A 17,876-nucleotide genomic window follows, 5' to 3' on the forward strand; every position below is an offset into this window, starting at 1 on the left:
TAATCCATTAGGATAAGTACAGACTTAAAGATAGTAAACCATTTTAAATTTCATATCACTAATTTTTACATGGATTGGTTGATTGTAGAATATTACGATATCGGTTCACCTCTTATCGAATGTCGTTATTGTAAAGCAATGATGTGGTATCAAGAGAGGATGCACAAAATTACCCACTCTGCTAACCCGGAGTTTATGATGTGCTGTGGGAACGGAAAAGTTGAACTCCCACTGCTAAGACAGCCTCCGGAACCACTTGCAACACTTTTGTTTGATCACGAAAGTATTGTTAGTCGAAAGTTTCAAGAACAAATCCGACTATACAATATGATGTTTGCATTCACATCACCGGGAGCAAGGTTGGACAATCGTTTTAACAACGGACGTGGCCCTCCAATACTAAGGATACAAGGTCAAACGTGTCATCGCATCGGAAGTATGTTGCCTCCTCAAGGTCAAAAACCAAAGTTCGCCCAGTTATATATTTATGACACCGAAAATGAGGTGGAAAACAGAATGCATCATCTAAGGTAATCGCCACGCACAATTCACTTTCTTGGTGGTAAAATAGTTGCTTATACTATACTGAGCCGTTTTATTACTTAAATAATCTGTTTTGGTCTTTAAGAATGCTTTTTTCTCATGTGAAGGAACAAAGAGAACATTGATCCTTTGGTTGTCAATCAACTGTCCAGCATGTTGTATGAATTCAATCCTCATGCTAAGATCTTTCAAATGGCAAGACACTAGTTGAATAGCGGGGAACCTCAAAACCTAAAACTGTGACTTATTTCTAATCGGTCTACCGATGGCAGAGTGTATAACCAGCCAACTGTCAGTGAAGTTGCAGCCTTGGTTGTTGGAGATATTGACACGGCAGAAATGAGGGATATAATAATGCAAACTAGAGGAGGAGGACTTCAAAGAATCAATGAACTCCATGCCGCTTACATGGCTTACCAATATCCGTTGATTTTTCCGTATGGTGAGGATGGTTATAGACCTGATGTAGCCCATAGGGACCTGCCTGTCAATGAAAACAGCATTAGAAATAGGCTCACGATTCGCGAATGGCTGGCCTTTCGCATTCAAACCAGATCAAAAGAAGCTAAGACTTTGTTATCTTCTAGACGGCTGTTCCAGCAATTTTTGGTCGATGGTTACACTATGTTAGAGTCCGAGAAACTAGAATGGCTACGCAAAAATCAACCAAAGCTTCGAGTGTCCAAGTACAACTCTTTACATGAAGAGGGCGACCAAAGTCAAGCTCCAGGTTTAAGCATAGGTAAACGAGTGGTGTTGCCTTCGTCCTTTGTTGGCGGTCATAGGTTTATGGATCAATTGTACTGTGATGGAATGGCTATTTGCAGTAAAGTTGGATTTCCAGATTTGTTTATTACTTTTACCTGTAACCCGAATTGGCCGGAGATTCAAAGGGTACTTGGTCCTCTTCATTTGAAGCCCCAAGATCGGCCGGATATCATTTCTAGAATTTTCAATATCAAGTTTGATCAATTGCTTTCAGATTTGACCAAAAAAGGTGTTCTTGGCAAAGTGCTGGCTTGTAAGTTATTTATCCCCGTCTACTCTGTTTTGATTATAATATGTCTAAGTGCAATTTTAAGTTTTGATGACATAGGAGTAAACCAACACTTCTGCTTTATATTCTACTTTGAATTGATTATACTATTTCTAACAGCAAATTTAACTTTTACATTCTATATCATTGTAGATATGTACACCATTGAATTTCAAAAAAGAGGATTGCCTCATGCCCATATATTGATCTTCTTGCACCCTTCAAACAAATATCCAAGACCGGAAGACATTGACAAGATCATTAGTGCTGAAGTGCCCGATCCCGAAACACAACCTCGGCTTTACAATTTGGTCAAATCTCACATGGTTCATGGTCCTTGTGGTTTGGCAAATCTCAACTCACCCTGTATGAAAGATGGGAGGTGCACAAAGTTTTACCCTAAGAAATTCCAAAGTACAACTATAGTGGACCAAGAAGGCTACCCGGTTTATAGGAGAAGAAACAACGGACACACCATTCAAAAGAAAGACATCATTTTTCATAGTGGTCATGTGGTTCCTCACAATCCAAGTTTGTTGTTGAAGTACGAAGCCCACATCAACATGGAATGGTGCAATCAAAATACTTCTATCAAATACCTTTTCAAATATATTAACAAAGGGTCCGATAGAATTTCGGCAATCATACAAGGCCAAGACAAAAACAACGTTGACGAGTAACAATATTTGGATTGTCGATACATCTCCCCAAGTGAAGCATGTCGGCGTATATTTTCTTATTCTATACATGGCAGAAAACCAGCCGTAGAAAGATTGTTTTTTCACATGGAAGGTGAAAACTCCGTGTACTACAAAGACTACGAGCAGGTTGGTGATGTGTTGCTTAAACCAAGTGTAACAGAGTCCATGTTTACAACCTGGTTTGAGGCAAACAAAACTTACGAGGAAGCAAGATTACTAACTTATGGTGACTTTGTTTCTAAATTTGTTTATCATAAACGAAGTCGAAGTTGGAAACCAAGGAAGCGAGGGTATACCATTGGTCGATTGATTTGGGTTCCGCAATCCACTGGCGAGTTGTTTTATTTAAGGATGATGCTTACCGTCAAAAAAGGGCCGTTATGCTATCAAGACATAAAAACGGTTGATGGTAAGAAGTGCAAAACTTTTAGAGATGCGTGCTTTGTGATGGGATTTTTACAAGATGATCGTGAATTTGTCGAGGCTATCAAAGAGGCGCATCTTTGGGGGTCGGGTCCCTTTTTACGCAAACTATTTGTGACAATGTTACTTTCCGCATCCATGAATAGACCTGAACATGTTTGGAGAAAGACTTGGAGATATTTATCGGATGGTATTCTTTATGATCAACGGTTATTGGCAAGAAATCAAGGTATTTTATCTTACTATATTTGTGATATTTTTTCCTTATTTTCCTTACTGTTACAAGTGCTATTTAATACTGTCCATAATTCCTAATAGGAATATTGTCCATAGTTTGGAATATGAAACTAGTTCTATTACCTCATATGCAAAAGTTATAAAATTCAAATGGTGCGAATATTGTCCATATTTAGTATTTGGTATACAGTTCTGTTTTGGAATCCACTAATTGCGGTTCAGCAGCATTTATAAACATTGCTTATATGACATATTTGCATGAAACACCTGGCCTGCATCCATGCTATTAAAAATATAGCATCTATGATGAATGCACATACTCGGTGAATATATATGGCCTATGTCATGCAACATGCTGTTACAGAGGAGGAGGACATAAATTATTTGACTATTTCCAAAGATATATGCTAAGGCCTAAGAAAATATAATGCTAATATTTTTTCAAATAGCTTCATTATTTATACATTACAGGTTTTATATACATATCACTATTGAGATTCAAACACTTAAACGGTTTTAATAGTTATGATCCACAAGGTTCTGTATGTGCAATATGAACTTGCTGGTTTAAATAGTTAATATTTCCATGTATTTGCAGAATGGTAATAAAATTGTATTAATTCCCTTTTTTTATCATAGGTTTGACAATGAGCGATGCCGAACTAAAGGAACGGACACTGATGGCTATTGAAATACTATTGCAAAATAATAATCGTAGCTTGAAGGACTTCAAACCAATGCCAGTTCCAAAAGAGGATGTCGTTTTCTTTACTGGAAACAGATTACTTTATGATGAACGTCAATATGATGTTGTTGAACAACAACAAATTTTTGAACATTTGTCCGCTTCTCTTACAGGTAATATGACTATCTTATTACAACAATTTCAAATAGTTCAACTCTTCAATTTTTATTAACAAAACTGTTTGGAATTTTCTCTTATACATAGATGAACAAAGAGGAATTTTTGAGGAAATCATGGATGCTGTAGAGAAGCAACAAGATGGTGTTTTTTTTCTGTATGGCTACGGTGGGACTGGTAAGACCTTTATGTGGAAAACTTTATCAGCAGCACTAAGGTCTAAGAAAAAAATTGTCTTGCCTGTTGCTTCAAGTGGGATTGCAAGTTTGTTGTTACCAGGTGGAAGAACAGCTCATTCTAGGTTTAAGATTCCAGTTCCTACTCTAGAAAATTCTATTTGCAACATTGAAAAACAAGATGATCTTGCTGAGCTTCTAAAGATGACAGATTTAATTATATGGGATGAGGCTCCTATGGATAATAAATTTTGCTTTGAATCTCTCGACAAATCCTTGAGAGATATTATGAATGGAATCCCACATGCATCTAGGAAAGTTTTTGGTGGTAAGGTTGTTGTTTTTGGTGGTGACTTCAGACAAATTCTCCCAGTTATACCAAGAGGAACTAGATCAGACATTATCCATGCAACCATAAATGCTTCTTATATTTGGGATCATTGTAAGGTCTTGAGGCTTACAAAGAACATGCGCTTGCAAACTGGTGATAATGCTTCTTCTACAGCTGATGACATAAGGAGCTTTTCTGAGTGGATTTTAAAAATTGGAGATGGGACCATGTGTGAGCCAAATGATGGTTATGCTGATATTTGTATTCCAGATGAGTTCTTAATTTCTAACTTTTCTGATCCCATCAAGGAAATTGTTGAAGATACATACCCTGATCTCATTCATAATTATCTTGATTCCAATTATCTTCAAAGTCGTGCGATCTTGGCTTCAACAATTGAGGTTGTTGATGATATCAACCAATATATCACAAATATGCTTCCAGGTATATAAATATCACTTAGTTCATTTTGATTAAGTTAATTGTTAACACCTTTTGATATGTGTTACAAAATTATGTTTCCCAATCATTATAAATAAATATAAGTCTTTGGAAATTGTTGTAGCAGAAGAGAAAGAATACTTCAGTAGTGATTCTATTGATAAATCTGATGCAACTAGCTTTGATGCATATGAGCATGTGACACCTGAATTCCTAAATGCTCTCAAAACTTCGGGATTGCCTAACCATTCAATCAAGTTGAAAGTTGGTGCCACTATTATGTTAATGCGCAATCTAGATCAGTCTGAAGGATTGTGCAATGGTACAAGGCTAACTGTAACCAGGCTTGCTAATCATGTCATTGAAGCTAAGATCATTTTTGGAAAAAATATTGGTAACTTATTTTATATTCCTAGAATGTCTCTATCCCCCTCACAATCCCCATGGCCGTTTAAATTGGTAAGACGCCAGTTTCCAATTATTGTTTCATTTGCCATGACTATTAATAAATCCCAAGGGCAATCACTTGATAATGTTGGTTTGTATTTGCCTAAAGAAGTTTTTAGTCATGGGCAATTATATGTGGCTATCTCAAGAGTCAAAGCGAAAAAGGGTTTAAGGATTCTTATTCATGACAAAGATAAACAACCTATGAGCTCTACCACCAATGTTGTATTCAAAGAAGTGTTCCATAACATTTGAAAAGGTCCAAGTTTTATAAATATTATCTTATCATGCCATTAACAATATTTAATAAATGTTTATTGCCCTTTACATGTACATGTTAACTTATTTTTCGTTTTCTAACTATTTCAGGTCCAAACATTCACTTCATTTTTGAATTTCAGGCTGCAGCCAATGTTGTATTCAAACAACCGTTCCATAACATTTGAAAGGTGCAACTTTTACAAGTATTTTCTTATCATCCCATTAACAACTTTTAATAAATCTTTGTTGTACCTTACATGCACATGCTAACTTTGTTTTTTTTATCTATTTCAGGTCCAGGCATTCACCTCATCAAAGAGTTTAATGCTGCAGCCATTTTTTTTTTCAACCAAACATCCAAAATGGTGTTGTGACATTATAGCTCCTTCATGTGTTATGACTTTGTAAAAACTAATTATATCCTATTAGAAACATGATTTTGATTTGATAAAGTTATTGTTCCATTTGTTTTATTTTTTTGGAAATTGGCATATCTTAAAAATATTACCCGTGCGGCAGCACGGGTTTGTTACTAGTTATATTAATTAAAATTAAACAATATTATAAATTCATGAATATATGGTGTAACACAAGTTTGTCATATGTGATGCTATGTCTCTATTTGGTAAGACACAATTTTGAGTTTATAGCTTATAATTTATAAGTTATATGATAATTTAGATCTGTTTGATAACGATTTTTTCATCTCGAGCTTATAACTTATTTTGCTAGTTTATAGCTTATTTTTCAGACGTTATTTCAAATAGTGTTTTAACTTATAGCTTATAGCTTATCATTTTTTCTTCCTTTTTTATCCTTATTATTTTTACTAAAAACTCACTTTTATCCTTCATAATTTATTTTAATTTAAAATAAATTATTATATATTAAATATTTTTTATGTCATTTTACATTTATAAATTACTTGAACCACTAATTTTACCAAACACTTCAATTAGCTTATCAACTATAAGTCTAAACCATCAGCTATAAGGTACAAGTTATCAGCTATGTGTTTGTGTTTGTTGCTTGATTGAGAAAGTTTCTCCTTTGTGTTAGGAGAGAGAATTGAATTGAATTGAAAGACAGATGAACTGACTATTTTTGGTTTTTTATTAGCTCCCTAAGATTCCTTGTGAATCTCATGCCTACATGTCCCTAATGGAAGTCAGAGCTTTTGTAGTTCGAAGAACTAATTAGGGAAATGATTTGATTTTGGGTGCCTTGTTTGAACTCAAGGTTGAAGTTTGAATTAAATCTCTGCTTGCAGAAAAGAGACAAGTTGTCATCTTAACGGATATATTTTTCAATTATTTTACCACAAACATTTTAAAAGTGAGTGAAAATGAGAATTCTTTCATGATAAGAGAGGGACCTTACTTGTGTGTGTGCAAGTATGCCAGTATCATCTTATATGAAAGAACAATCATAATAAAGGTTTACTTTATGATAAGAGAGGGACCTTACTTGTGCGTGTGCAAGTATGCCAGTATCATCTTATATAAAGTAAAAGATTTCAACCATTAGAGAAGACAGCAGTCTGGACGTGAAGTCAACAGAGCAGGCATTCTTGTATCAATCTAAATGGGAGATGTTTTTATGAAAATGATGTTTGTTATGCTTGAATGTGGTATAAAAATTGAAAAATCTATTCATAGAGATGAATCATGTCTCACCATGGTAAGAAAGATTTATATTTTTTTACTGGCTTGCACAAGGCCCAAACTTAAGGCTTAAAAGAGTTTGATTGTCTTTGGGAGATGACTCCACTAGGAATTACTTTGACTGAAGAAATTTGCGTTCTGTACGAAGCCCAGAACTGTGGCTGACTCTACTGAGGATTACTCTGTTGGGTAGAGATTGATGGATGAAAGTCCAGAACTGAGGTTGACCCTACTGGGGATGTTACTCTGTTGAGAATTTATTGATGGAGGCTGACCCTTTCCAGGGGAGAATGTACTTCTTGTTTAAAGCCCAAGATTAAGGCTAACATTGTTGAGAAAACCAAATATGAAATCTTCACTCTACTTAGGAGAAAACTTATCGGAGATTCAAAATATGGTGTGATAGAGACTGTTCATGTCTCTCATTCCAAAAGGTGAACTCAATACTGAGATTGAGACATTCTTGGCTTATTTGAAGTCTGGTTTGAAGAATAGAAGAATCTCACCATGGTAGGCTAAAAGGTAACTAAAGACCTGTTCCTATGTTTATAAGAAACCTGATGGGTCCTCGTATACAAGCTCAAGAGGAAGCTGCGAAATATGCTTTTAAGAAGCCCGTGGGTCCTTGTATTATGAGCCCAAGAGGAGGCTAATCGAGGGTCATCGAGGGCCCTTGTTATAGCACAAGAGAAAGCTATGTTGGCTTTGAACTTAGTTTGGCTCTAAGCAAATGGGTAAGAGGTTTCACCGAGAATAATTCCTCTTGGGTGGATGCGCCCTATTTTTGTTCTAAGACTTTTTTCAAGATGTTTCACCGGGAATAATGCATCTTGAGGTTGAAACTACGGAAATCTAATTAGGAAAGAGCCTTCACCGGGAAGACATTCTCAATCCTATGTCATAGTCCTATAATATATATACAGTTTATTTGTCTTAAGGTTTTTCTCAGACGAAGTTTTTAACAGTGTATATACAATTTATATTTTGACAGGAATTTAAATGAAAGCTGTAAATTGAAAGCTATAAAGCCTAACCTGGATGAAGAGGAGGCCTTTGAAAGATGTATGTACAAAGTCTTACCATCAGCTTGGTTGTTTATTGGTAACATTATAAAAAAAGAAAAAGGGTTTTGGGACTTAGACTCAAGGAGAGGCCCATGTGAAATTGAAGTTGTTTTGAAAAATAGATTGAGAGTTTAATTGAAAACAGTTGAAAGTTTTGTTTTGAAAACAGAAGAAGTGAAGATGGACACTAGGTCACATAGGTATATGAAGAGTTTCGCCGGGAATAATCCCATTCAATACCAGAAGAAAGTTTTGAAAAACAGATGATGAGTTTACTGTTTAAAAATAAATGTTTGAAAATGAAAAGGAAAAAGGGATGGGACTTACACTCTATTAGAGACCCAAAAAGATTGATTGTGTTTTGAAAACTGTGTGTACAAAAACATGTTGGGTCTTACACTCTTTAATATTCAAGAGGCCCAAACTTGATTTAAAATGAACAAGGTTTGATCACAAAATATTTACAAAGTGATTAGGTTTGAAAAATCTAAAGAAAACTATATTTTAGAAGTATTGAAAATACTTAAAAATATATCATTGTAAACCTAATAAAAATATATCAAATAAATAATATTTTTGTGATTTTTTTTAGATATTCATAAAATATGTATGATAAATGAAAAGTGTATGAAAAATCAAGTGAAAATGATTAATTTTGATAGGTGAAATGATTAAGTGAAGTTGTGAAGAAAAATGAAGAAAAATAGCATAAATGGTTAGTTTTGTTGGTAGCAAGGTTTGAACCCTCTCCTCTAGGGGGAGCCGGCACAAATCAAGCCAATTGGGCTACATCTCCAGTGTGATAATAAAATGCATCTGTTTGATAATATTTGAAAGCAAGTTATTTTGAAAATGTTTGGAAAAATATGAAAATAAAAGGTCTGACTGGGGGATCGAACCCCAGACCTTGGGCATGAGAGGACTTTGGACGCGCGCTGTGGCCACTGGACTAACGATGATTTCAAGTTATAACACAAAAACCATTCAAAACATAATAAACTCGTTTCCGAAAATTTGAAAATGGCGCCACCACCATCGTCTTTAACCTCAAGCCTTTTTGGAAATTTTGAATTTTCAACTCTCTCATTTCTCAACCAATGGCCAAGATGTAAACATGAAACTTGTTCTAAATTCACTCATGATTCCAGATATGTAACTAATATGGATTAAAATTAACTATAGCTACTGAATTAACTAAAATACGTGAAGAACCCTAAAAATTAAAAATGAAATTAAATGATGATGATGATGATGATGAATAAATGAATGATGATACAGGGTTTTTGATCCTCTGGTGATGTTGAACAAACTGGTATCGAGCTATAACAAAATAGATGCAAGAATCATAGAGGTAGAGTTTGAAAAAATACCTCTGAAACTGAAGGTTGATGGCTATGGTGGAGGACTCCCAACAATGAATGAGTGATTGCAAAAGCTTCCTTGTACCTCGGGGATGCTATATGGACCTTTATTTCTCTTTGATTCCTTTTGAAATGTTCAGCTCGACCTCTTCTATATGAGCTCCAAGTGAGAATGGGGGATGTTGATTATGCACTTACGTAAGTGTTGCAGGCATCTGGATAGCTTCACTATACCCTAAGGAACATGTTGATATGTTCAAACTTTATTGACACCCTCTGAATTGCTCTACACGACCTCTCTTGCTTAAGCTCCAAGTTGTAAGTGGATATGGTGATCCTCCATTTTCAGAAGTGTTCCAGGTGCTGGGATCACTTCTAATGAACCTCCTTGAGATGTTAGAAGGCTTACTTTCAAAGGAAGAGCTTTGGTTTGAAGAATTCGATTCTTTTTGCCAAGGAACCTAAGAAAAAAATAAGCAAGAGGGAGAGAAGGAGAAAGTAAGAATTGTAGTTGCTTTGGTGTGTCTAATATTGAGGAGAGCACTTCTATTTATAGGCAAAATGATCAGAATAGTAGAGAGTGAAGCAAAATTAGCAAGGTAACTCTTGGAGTAGCTTAGGCATGAAGAAATGTGAAATAACCAAATGCAATGAAGGATTTTTTTATACCACTCCCTAGCCCTCGGTTTTGCTTGATCTTAGTGTACAATTTTGATGCAGAAATGAGCTCCAATTGGTTGGGAAGAGATTCCTTTGATGATTCACCACTTGGTCATAAATTTCCCAAAGTAATCATTACATAATCACATGTTCTTGTTTTTGGGAATATTCTCCAATTCTTATGCAATGATGAAAATGATAACATGGCATCTCTACTGATATGTTATGTGTCATGTAGCATCAATTGGTAGAGGTAATTGCACAAAATTGGTAAGAGGCAAAATTTTGGTTATGGCTCAAAACAATTTCAAATGCCCAACTTTGAACATGCATAACTTTCTGCTCAAAATGAATTTGGAGATGGTTGAGCACAATTTGGAAAGCCCTTGATATATACTTCAATTCATTAGTCTAGTGTTTCTTCAAAATCATTTGGGAAGTTTGTGAAAATTGGCCTTGAAGTTGGAAGAAAACTAAGTTTTCTCACCATTTTTAACTTGGCAGCAACTTTGAACTTCCATATCTCTTCAATGATTAATCTTTTGCAAAATCAAGAGATGTGACAAAGTTGTTCATTGGACCAAAATCTTCAACTTTGATGTTGGAAGTTTTCTTCAGTTTGTACTTGGAATTTTGAGATATTCTCTCTCAAAGTTTGAAGAAAACCCTTGAAAAACACTTAGAAAAATTTCTAAGTATGAAAAGTCAAACTTTGACTTTTTTATCCCTAATTGATTTTCTTGATTTTTCTTGGCCAAATGACTTAACTAATAAAATATTGATGATTTTTATCTTCAAAAGTCCATGGTTGACTAAAAATCCCAAAAGTCAAAGGTAATCCTGTACAATTGACTTTTTCCAAATGAAGTGCAATCTTGAATATTTGTGATGAATCAAGCCCTGCTCCTCAAATGATGAAGTGAGTGAATTATATTGAAGTATTAGAGGTATTTGAATCATGGTTTGATTGGTGGAGCCATGTCCTGATTTAAAAGTCAATTGTCCAGAAGAATTAGGTCAAAAACCCTAATTGTGGACTAGATGAAATTGATGATTATGGATCTTGAATTGAAGTACAAATTCCATTGGATATTGATATAGGGATTATTTGAAGATGATGGGGTCTCTGAGATCATGTATTGAAGCTCTGCAAGTATTCCCAAAGGTAATCCCTGATTTCAGTCCTTGATAGGCTCAAAACCCTAGTTTGGTGACCTGGGTAGATCTGAGGCCTGATGCCTGGGGATTGAAGATCATAGGTGGATGGATGAAACATCTTGGTTCCTATGATGGTGTTGTGGATCATGTTGACCATTGATTGATCCTTTGCCTGAATCTCATAGACTGGAAACCCTAATAGAATATTCCCTCCGACCTGAATTATAAGCAAATATTCTCTTTTTAGGTTCAATGAATAATGAATGTACCTGGTCTACATAAAAGACCAGATACATTCATTATTCAATGAACCTAAAAAGATAATATTTGCTTATAATAATGGCCAGAGGGAGTACCTAGTAAATAGGTGATTGCTCTAGATTTCCATATTGATCTGATTGGGAGATTGTGAAATGTCAGATGATGTGACATCTTAGGGGGGTCAAAATTAGGGTATGACACGTGGCATTAAAAAAATCAAGTCAACGCTAATGTGGTATAAAAATGACTGATGTGGCAAAAAAAACTTTGTCAATGCAAAAGGAAGTGTTTTCATAATATTTGATTACTTAAAAAGGAAGTTTAGTCTACATATAACTTGGAGACTATCAAATACAAAAAAAAAAAAAAGATAAATTTGAGGAGTTAAAATCAAACAATAAAAACTTATGGGACTAAAATCAAACAATTAAGAAACTTAGGCTATGTTTGCGAGTTTGGAGGGGAAGGGAGGGGAGGGCTTTGAAAAATAGGAAGAATTGAGTGAAAAGAATAAAAGATTTTGGGTACGAGGGTTTTAGAGGGCTTACATATAAATTTTCCAAATATCTTTTACGTTGTTATACTATTCTAAACAAAATTATTTTTTAAAAAAAGTCAAATATTTTTCTATATTTTTTTTTAAATTTTGGTTTCGAAAGCCCACCCCTCCCCTCCAAACTCGCAAACATAGTCTTAGGCTATGTTTGCAAGTTTGGAGGGGAGGGGAAGGCAAGACTTCTGAAAACGAAATTTTAAAAAAATATAGAAAAATATTTGACATTTTTTGAAAAAATGATTTTGTTTTTAGAATGATAAAAGAGTCATTATTATTACTAAATTTTTTAATTTTCAAAATAGTATAACAAACTAAAAGATATTTGGAAAATTTATGGAAGCCCTCCAAAACCCTCCAAAACTCTTGTTCAATACAATTTTTGAGTTTTCCCATTTTATGAGGTTTTTGGTGTTATGAATAAAATCAAACCTTCAAAACCCTCCTTTCCAAAATCTTTTTATTCTTTTCACTCAATTCTTCTTATTATCCTAAGTCATCCCCTCCCTTCCCCTCCGCAAACAGAGTCTTAAAAAAAAAGCCAAAAGACAACTAACAATATTTTTAGTAACCAAAATGGTAGTTCCCCTTTTAAAAAATTTATACTCCTTTGAAATAAACACATTTTACAATTTGTTTGATAGATATGTTCCATTAAATTTTTTTTTTTATCTTTTAAGCTAAATAGTAATAATCGTAGCTTCAAACTTGTAGAAAGTTTTACATTAAATAACAAACAAAAGCTCTAAAATAAATTATAATTAAAAATAATAAATTAAAAAGGTTTAAATCATTTTTAATTTTTTTGTCTAATTTAAAGCTCTCATATTATTTCCTGGAGACAAATTTTGAATCACCAAGAGTGTGTTTGTTTCAAGGGAATAAACAAAATTTTCCTAGAAAAAAATATACCTAGAAAGAATTTTTCCCATGTTTAGAGACTTTCTAATCCCCTCTCATAAGTGTGGGAATCTTTTATTTTCAGCCGTTACCAAATTTTATGTAAAATTAATTGGTTACCTTCTCTACTACATACTATTTTATTTATAATTATTATTTTTATCTATAATTATAATATATTATTAATTAAAAATAATTAAAAAATAAAAGATTTCTAAGCCTTTTAAAATACTTCCCAAACATTTTTTATAAAAACTTATTCCTTAAAATGTTATGATTAATTTTTTATACCGTGAAACAAACGCCTCTCTATTTTATAACTTTTATAAATAAAAAATTGGATAAAAATCAAATATGTTTTATGTACATCTCCAAAAATTAATCTCTTAAATAAAAAAAATAATACGTAATAAAATTTCCTTAAAATAAATTAAACATTTAATATTATTATTTGAAATAGAGACTTTTAATTAAATTGAAAGAGATTATTTATTTTCTCAATTTTCATGAATTTTCTTTCACTAGATTTTAAATTTTTGTTTATGTTGCATTAAAGTGGTACACATCAAAAACAAATTTCAAAATTAGATGGAGTGAAAAGTTTTAAAATATTGTTAAATTATATGACAAAAATTGAGACAAAAACTGTTGTCAATTTCTCATCTCATCCCATGACCTTCTTACGCACCACTAAATTGACTAAACTGCCCTCATGCTTCCGTAGATGTATTTTCGAAAGCACCCTTTTTTGTTTAACGTTGTTTTATTCCGTATATGCACTTACGAAACTCTTCCGCAGATGCATCTATGGAAAGGTTTGACGTTATAACTCGCGCCAGACCTTTCCCCTCCCTCATTCTCTTCATTTCAAACTTTTATCTCTCAAACTCTCTAAACACCAAACACTCTCAAACACTCGGCCTACATTGTCAACATCAAGTATCAAGATATTTCATCAAGTTCAAATCGTTATTTAATCGGTAAGTTTTCAACATTTTGACTTATTTTAGAGTATTTTAAAATCAAATTAGAATATGATATTTAGGTGTAGAAATGATTGAATAGGATTAGAGATACTGTTTAGAGACAATGTAGGTGTTGTTTGTGGTTTATTTTGCACGATCAAGCAAAACAAATAGGGTTTTTGGGTGACTGAACAGTGCAGTTACGCCATTGCTGCGTTTCTGAACTTCTGGGGCTTCCGTAGATGCACCTACAGAAGAGATGAACGTTAGAGCATTCCGTAGGTGCATCTACGTAAGCACCATACATTTTGAATCTAAGGTGCTTCCGTAGGTGCATCTACGGAAGCACCCTACATTTTGAAACTAAGGTGCTTCCGTAGACGCACCTATGAAAAGAGTTTTTTTTTTAATTTCTTGTTTATCTATAAATCATTGTTTATGTATAGATACGTATTAGCTAAGTAGATGTTATCACAATGCAGACATTATAACTCACGGTCCAGATAGAGATATACATGGGAGGACTGCACAGCACACATCCGTGCGGCGTGAACGGACACGTGTAGTATCTCAGGTGACTGATGGAGCTATTGTTCCACCTGATACACCCGCTCCAATCGGGCCTTCTACATCTGTCCCAGTTGAGGGGCTCTCTACGCCTGTTCCAGTTGATACATTCGCTCCAGTCGGGCCTTCTCCATCTATCCCAGTTGAGGGGCCTTCCCTGTCTATTACTACTTCACGAAGACCCCGGGATGATGCTGAGGGTTCCTCACAAATGCCCCCCCCCCCCCCCCGCAGACGTCGTCGTGGCACTTCCTTTACTCCTATGACTGTGCCAGTGACGAGTGATACAGGATCTGTTGTGCCACTTCCAGCGGGACACGAGGATGAGCCGGTGCCAGAGCCTATCTGGTATCCTGGGGGTCCTATAGACGCATCTCTTTTGACAGGGTATACCGATCATGCAGATAGGCGTATATGGGACGGAGAGGTAAATTTTCTTTATTAATTACTTTTTTTCTTCAGTTTCTGAATTTGCTTATTAATAATTATGTTTATTTTTCAAAACATTTCAGGATAGGGATCCGCAGAGGTTCTACAACCACGGCCGGAAGATTGCGAGTCTTGTGCAACCTGACGAGTTGTAGTTTCAGGATGTACTAGCAGCATTTGGCCAAAGGGACCTCTATCAGATGGCATTTGGAGACTTCCTCACAGCGAGATTACCATCACTCTAGATGATGTGGCATGCCTCCTACATCTACCTATCAGAGGTATCCTCCTTGGTCACAGTAGGCTCACGAAGAAGGAAGCGATGGAGATGCAAATTGCTGATCTGGGGTGCGATCCGGATGACGTACTTGAGGAGGGGGAGAGGACCCACGGGGCGTATGTGAGGTTTCACACCTTGCAAAGGTTATATGACGCTCAGCTTCTTGCGGCAGATCAGGCTGCTGGCGACGAGGTTGATGTGGATTTACACAGAGAGCGGGCATCGAGATGTTACTTCCTATATTTGATAGGCACTTAGCTCTTTGTGAACACGAGTTCGTCGTACACAGACGTCGTCTACCTGACGTACTTATCGGATACAACACGTATCCATGAGTACAACTGGGGAGCGGCTGTACTGGCGTACAGTTACTACAAACTGCGAGAGGGATGTATGTGGACGGCAAGGACGGTGGCAGGCAGCTGTACCCTTTTAGTGGTAACAATTTTATCCCCTTCTACATATTATATATTTGTGATAGTAAATTAAAATAACCGTGTTTTTTTTTCAGACTTGGATACTACAGCACTTTTCAGACATTATTAGCTGGGGATTCAGCCCCCGCAAAGGGAACCAGGAGTCGTTACCTTACAGAAGCGGATTTGATCGCATTGTTGCAGAGGACGTACGTTATGACTGTTATGCTGAGCACTAGGAGACGGTTCCCTTTGATGATATAGCGTTGTATTTTGGATGGTTGGCCGCCAGCTCGACCATCCTTGTACGATATCTTCCAGAGCGCGTCATGCGTCAGTTTGGCTACGCACAGACGATACCTCGCGACCTTATAGTCTCCGCTACTATCACCATGACCCGTCGGCGGTTAGATGAGGTCTTTGCAGACTGGGAGTATCACATGGTTCATGAGGAGGCTCGGGCGACGAGAGCAGAGAGTGACTTGAGCTGCGTCGAGGGGTACATCACCTGGTACTACGAGGTGTCACACCCATGCTGCCCGCTGCACCTAGAGATCCGTCCAGACCAGCCCACGAGGAGACTCTGCAAGCTCATCAGGCTGAGTTGGACCACACTCATGATCTCCTTCCTCGGTGCCGGGAGATAGCTGACACGGGACTGGGAGCCATTGTAGATGGTTTATTCCCTGAGGGGTCTGCGGAGGGGCGTGTGGTGGATATATGATTAGGTTGGCACAGAGGGGAATTTCTATACCGTATAAATTGTGTCAGGACTGGTGGGGCACTAGACGCTAGAGGCAGAGCCAGGAGAGGTCGTGGTGGACGCAGAGGTGGAGGCCATGGTGGAGAATAGCATGATGATATCCGGCACACACAGTAGTGATGCATGTGGTCTATTTTTATGTTTGTATTTTCTTTTTTTTTTGATATTATGGAGGGCCTAAGCCCGAAAGAAAAAACAACTACAACGGATCAACAAAAAAACTACTAATCCCTAACGAATCTGCTGCTAATAGCGGCCACGGAAATTCAGGAGCATCCTTATGAACATAATTGGACTTATCCAAACAACCCTTGTTTGCAAGCGCATCCGCGCACATATTCGTAGAGCGAGGAGCATATGATATCACTACCAACTCAAATAACAGAATTAGCTCCTTAATCTGCCGAAGAATGTTAACGCAATCCACTATCCCGGTAACCCCATCCTCTATGGATTTAACAACTAATATCGCATCCACGTTAATTTCCACCCGCTTGATACCCAAAGAGAGAGTGTATTTCAGACCTTCAAGGACTCCCCAAAACTCAGCAACAACAACACTGCATCGTCCTAAATACTTAGCAAAACTTCCCTTCCAAACTCCATTATTATCCCTCAAAACTCCACCACAGCCAGCTTCTTGATTCCTTTTGCTTGTCCCATCTGTGTTTAGTTTCCACATGTCCCTAGTAGGGGGTTTCCACCCCATGAACATGCTGTTTCCTTCCTCTCCATGACACTGTCTAGTGGTCTTCATTACACTTTCATAAATATGCTTCTTCTTAATTATGTGGCCAATAGGTTGATGCGGTCTTTCAAAACTTGCATCATGCATTTCCAGATTTCGCCAATGCCATAAAGAATGGCAGACCATCAGCCATAGTTTTGTCCACCCTTTATTCCTCCTGTCGCGGTAATTTAAATTAATGTGTATCCAGTCTTTAGTATTGGCTGTAAAGAACTCATCCAACAAATTGCTAGAAACGATACTCCTCCACATAGAAAAGCATTTCATGCAATCCCGTAAGGCATGCAGCGTCGTCTCGCATACGTTTCCACAAAGCGAACAGCCAGCCGATCCAAGACCTTTCTTTGCCTTACTTAAATTAGTGAGCAGCCTATCATGCTTTAGTAACCAAAGAAAAGTTTTACACCTTTCAGGAACAGCAACCTTCCACACCTTTGCCCAGTCGTCGTCCTCATCTTCACCTTCTATCATATCCAACGTATGGTACATTTCCTTCACCGAGCAAACATCTGGAGTAGCACCTGCAAAACAAAAACAGTCAGCTAAGGGTTCCATGCTTGGTGGCACGGATGAACGAAGCTTGTCAATCCACTGTTGTGGAAACCACGTTACAAGTGAGTCAAAATTCC

The 17,876-nt window shown here is 36.4% G+C and overlaps 1 protein-coding gene across 1 annotated transcript; it reads left to right on the forward strand.

Moving 5' to 3' along the window:
• The first annotated feature begins 1,167 nt into the window (after positions 1-1,167).
• On the forward strand, positions 1,168-15,195 carry LOC131631236 (uncharacterized). Its single transcript, XM_058902025.1, has 12 exons — positions 1,168-1,564; positions 1,733-1,926; positions 1,984-2,230; positions 2,297-2,932; positions 3,580-3,798; positions 3,890-4,753; positions 4,875-5,422; positions 5,567-5,646; positions 5,753-5,758; positions 11,309-11,372; positions 14,502-15,038; positions 15,124-15,195. Exons 1-12 carry the CDS (start codon positions 1,168-1,170, stop codon positions 15,193-15,195), a joined length of 3,864 nt encoding a protein of 1,287 aa, XP_058758008.1.
• The last annotated feature ends 2,681 nt before the right edge of the window (positions 15,196-17,876 follow it).

The sequence above is a fragment of the Vicia villosa genome, unplaced genomic scaffold (assembly GCF_029867415.1).
Source record: "Vicia villosa cultivar HV-30 ecotype Madison, WI unplaced genomic scaffold, Vvil1.0 ctg.000794F_1_1, whole genome shotgun sequence".
NCBI lineage: Eukaryota > Viridiplantae > Streptophyta > Magnoliopsida > Fabales > Fabaceae > Vicia > Vicia villosa.

Coding starts and splice junctions, on each gene's coding strand:
- LOC131631236 (XM_058902025.1), top strand. CDS start 1,168: ATGTTAGAGTCCGAGAAACTAGAATGGCTACGCAAAAATCAACCAAAG. Junction 1,565..1,732: donor TCTTGGCAAAGTGCTGGCTT/GTAAGTTATTTA, acceptor ATATCATTGTAG/ATATGTACACCATTGAATTT. Junction 1,927..1,983: donor TTCATGGTCCTTGTGGTTTG/GCAAATCTCAAC, acceptor TTTTACCCTAAG/AAATTCCAAAGTACAACTAT.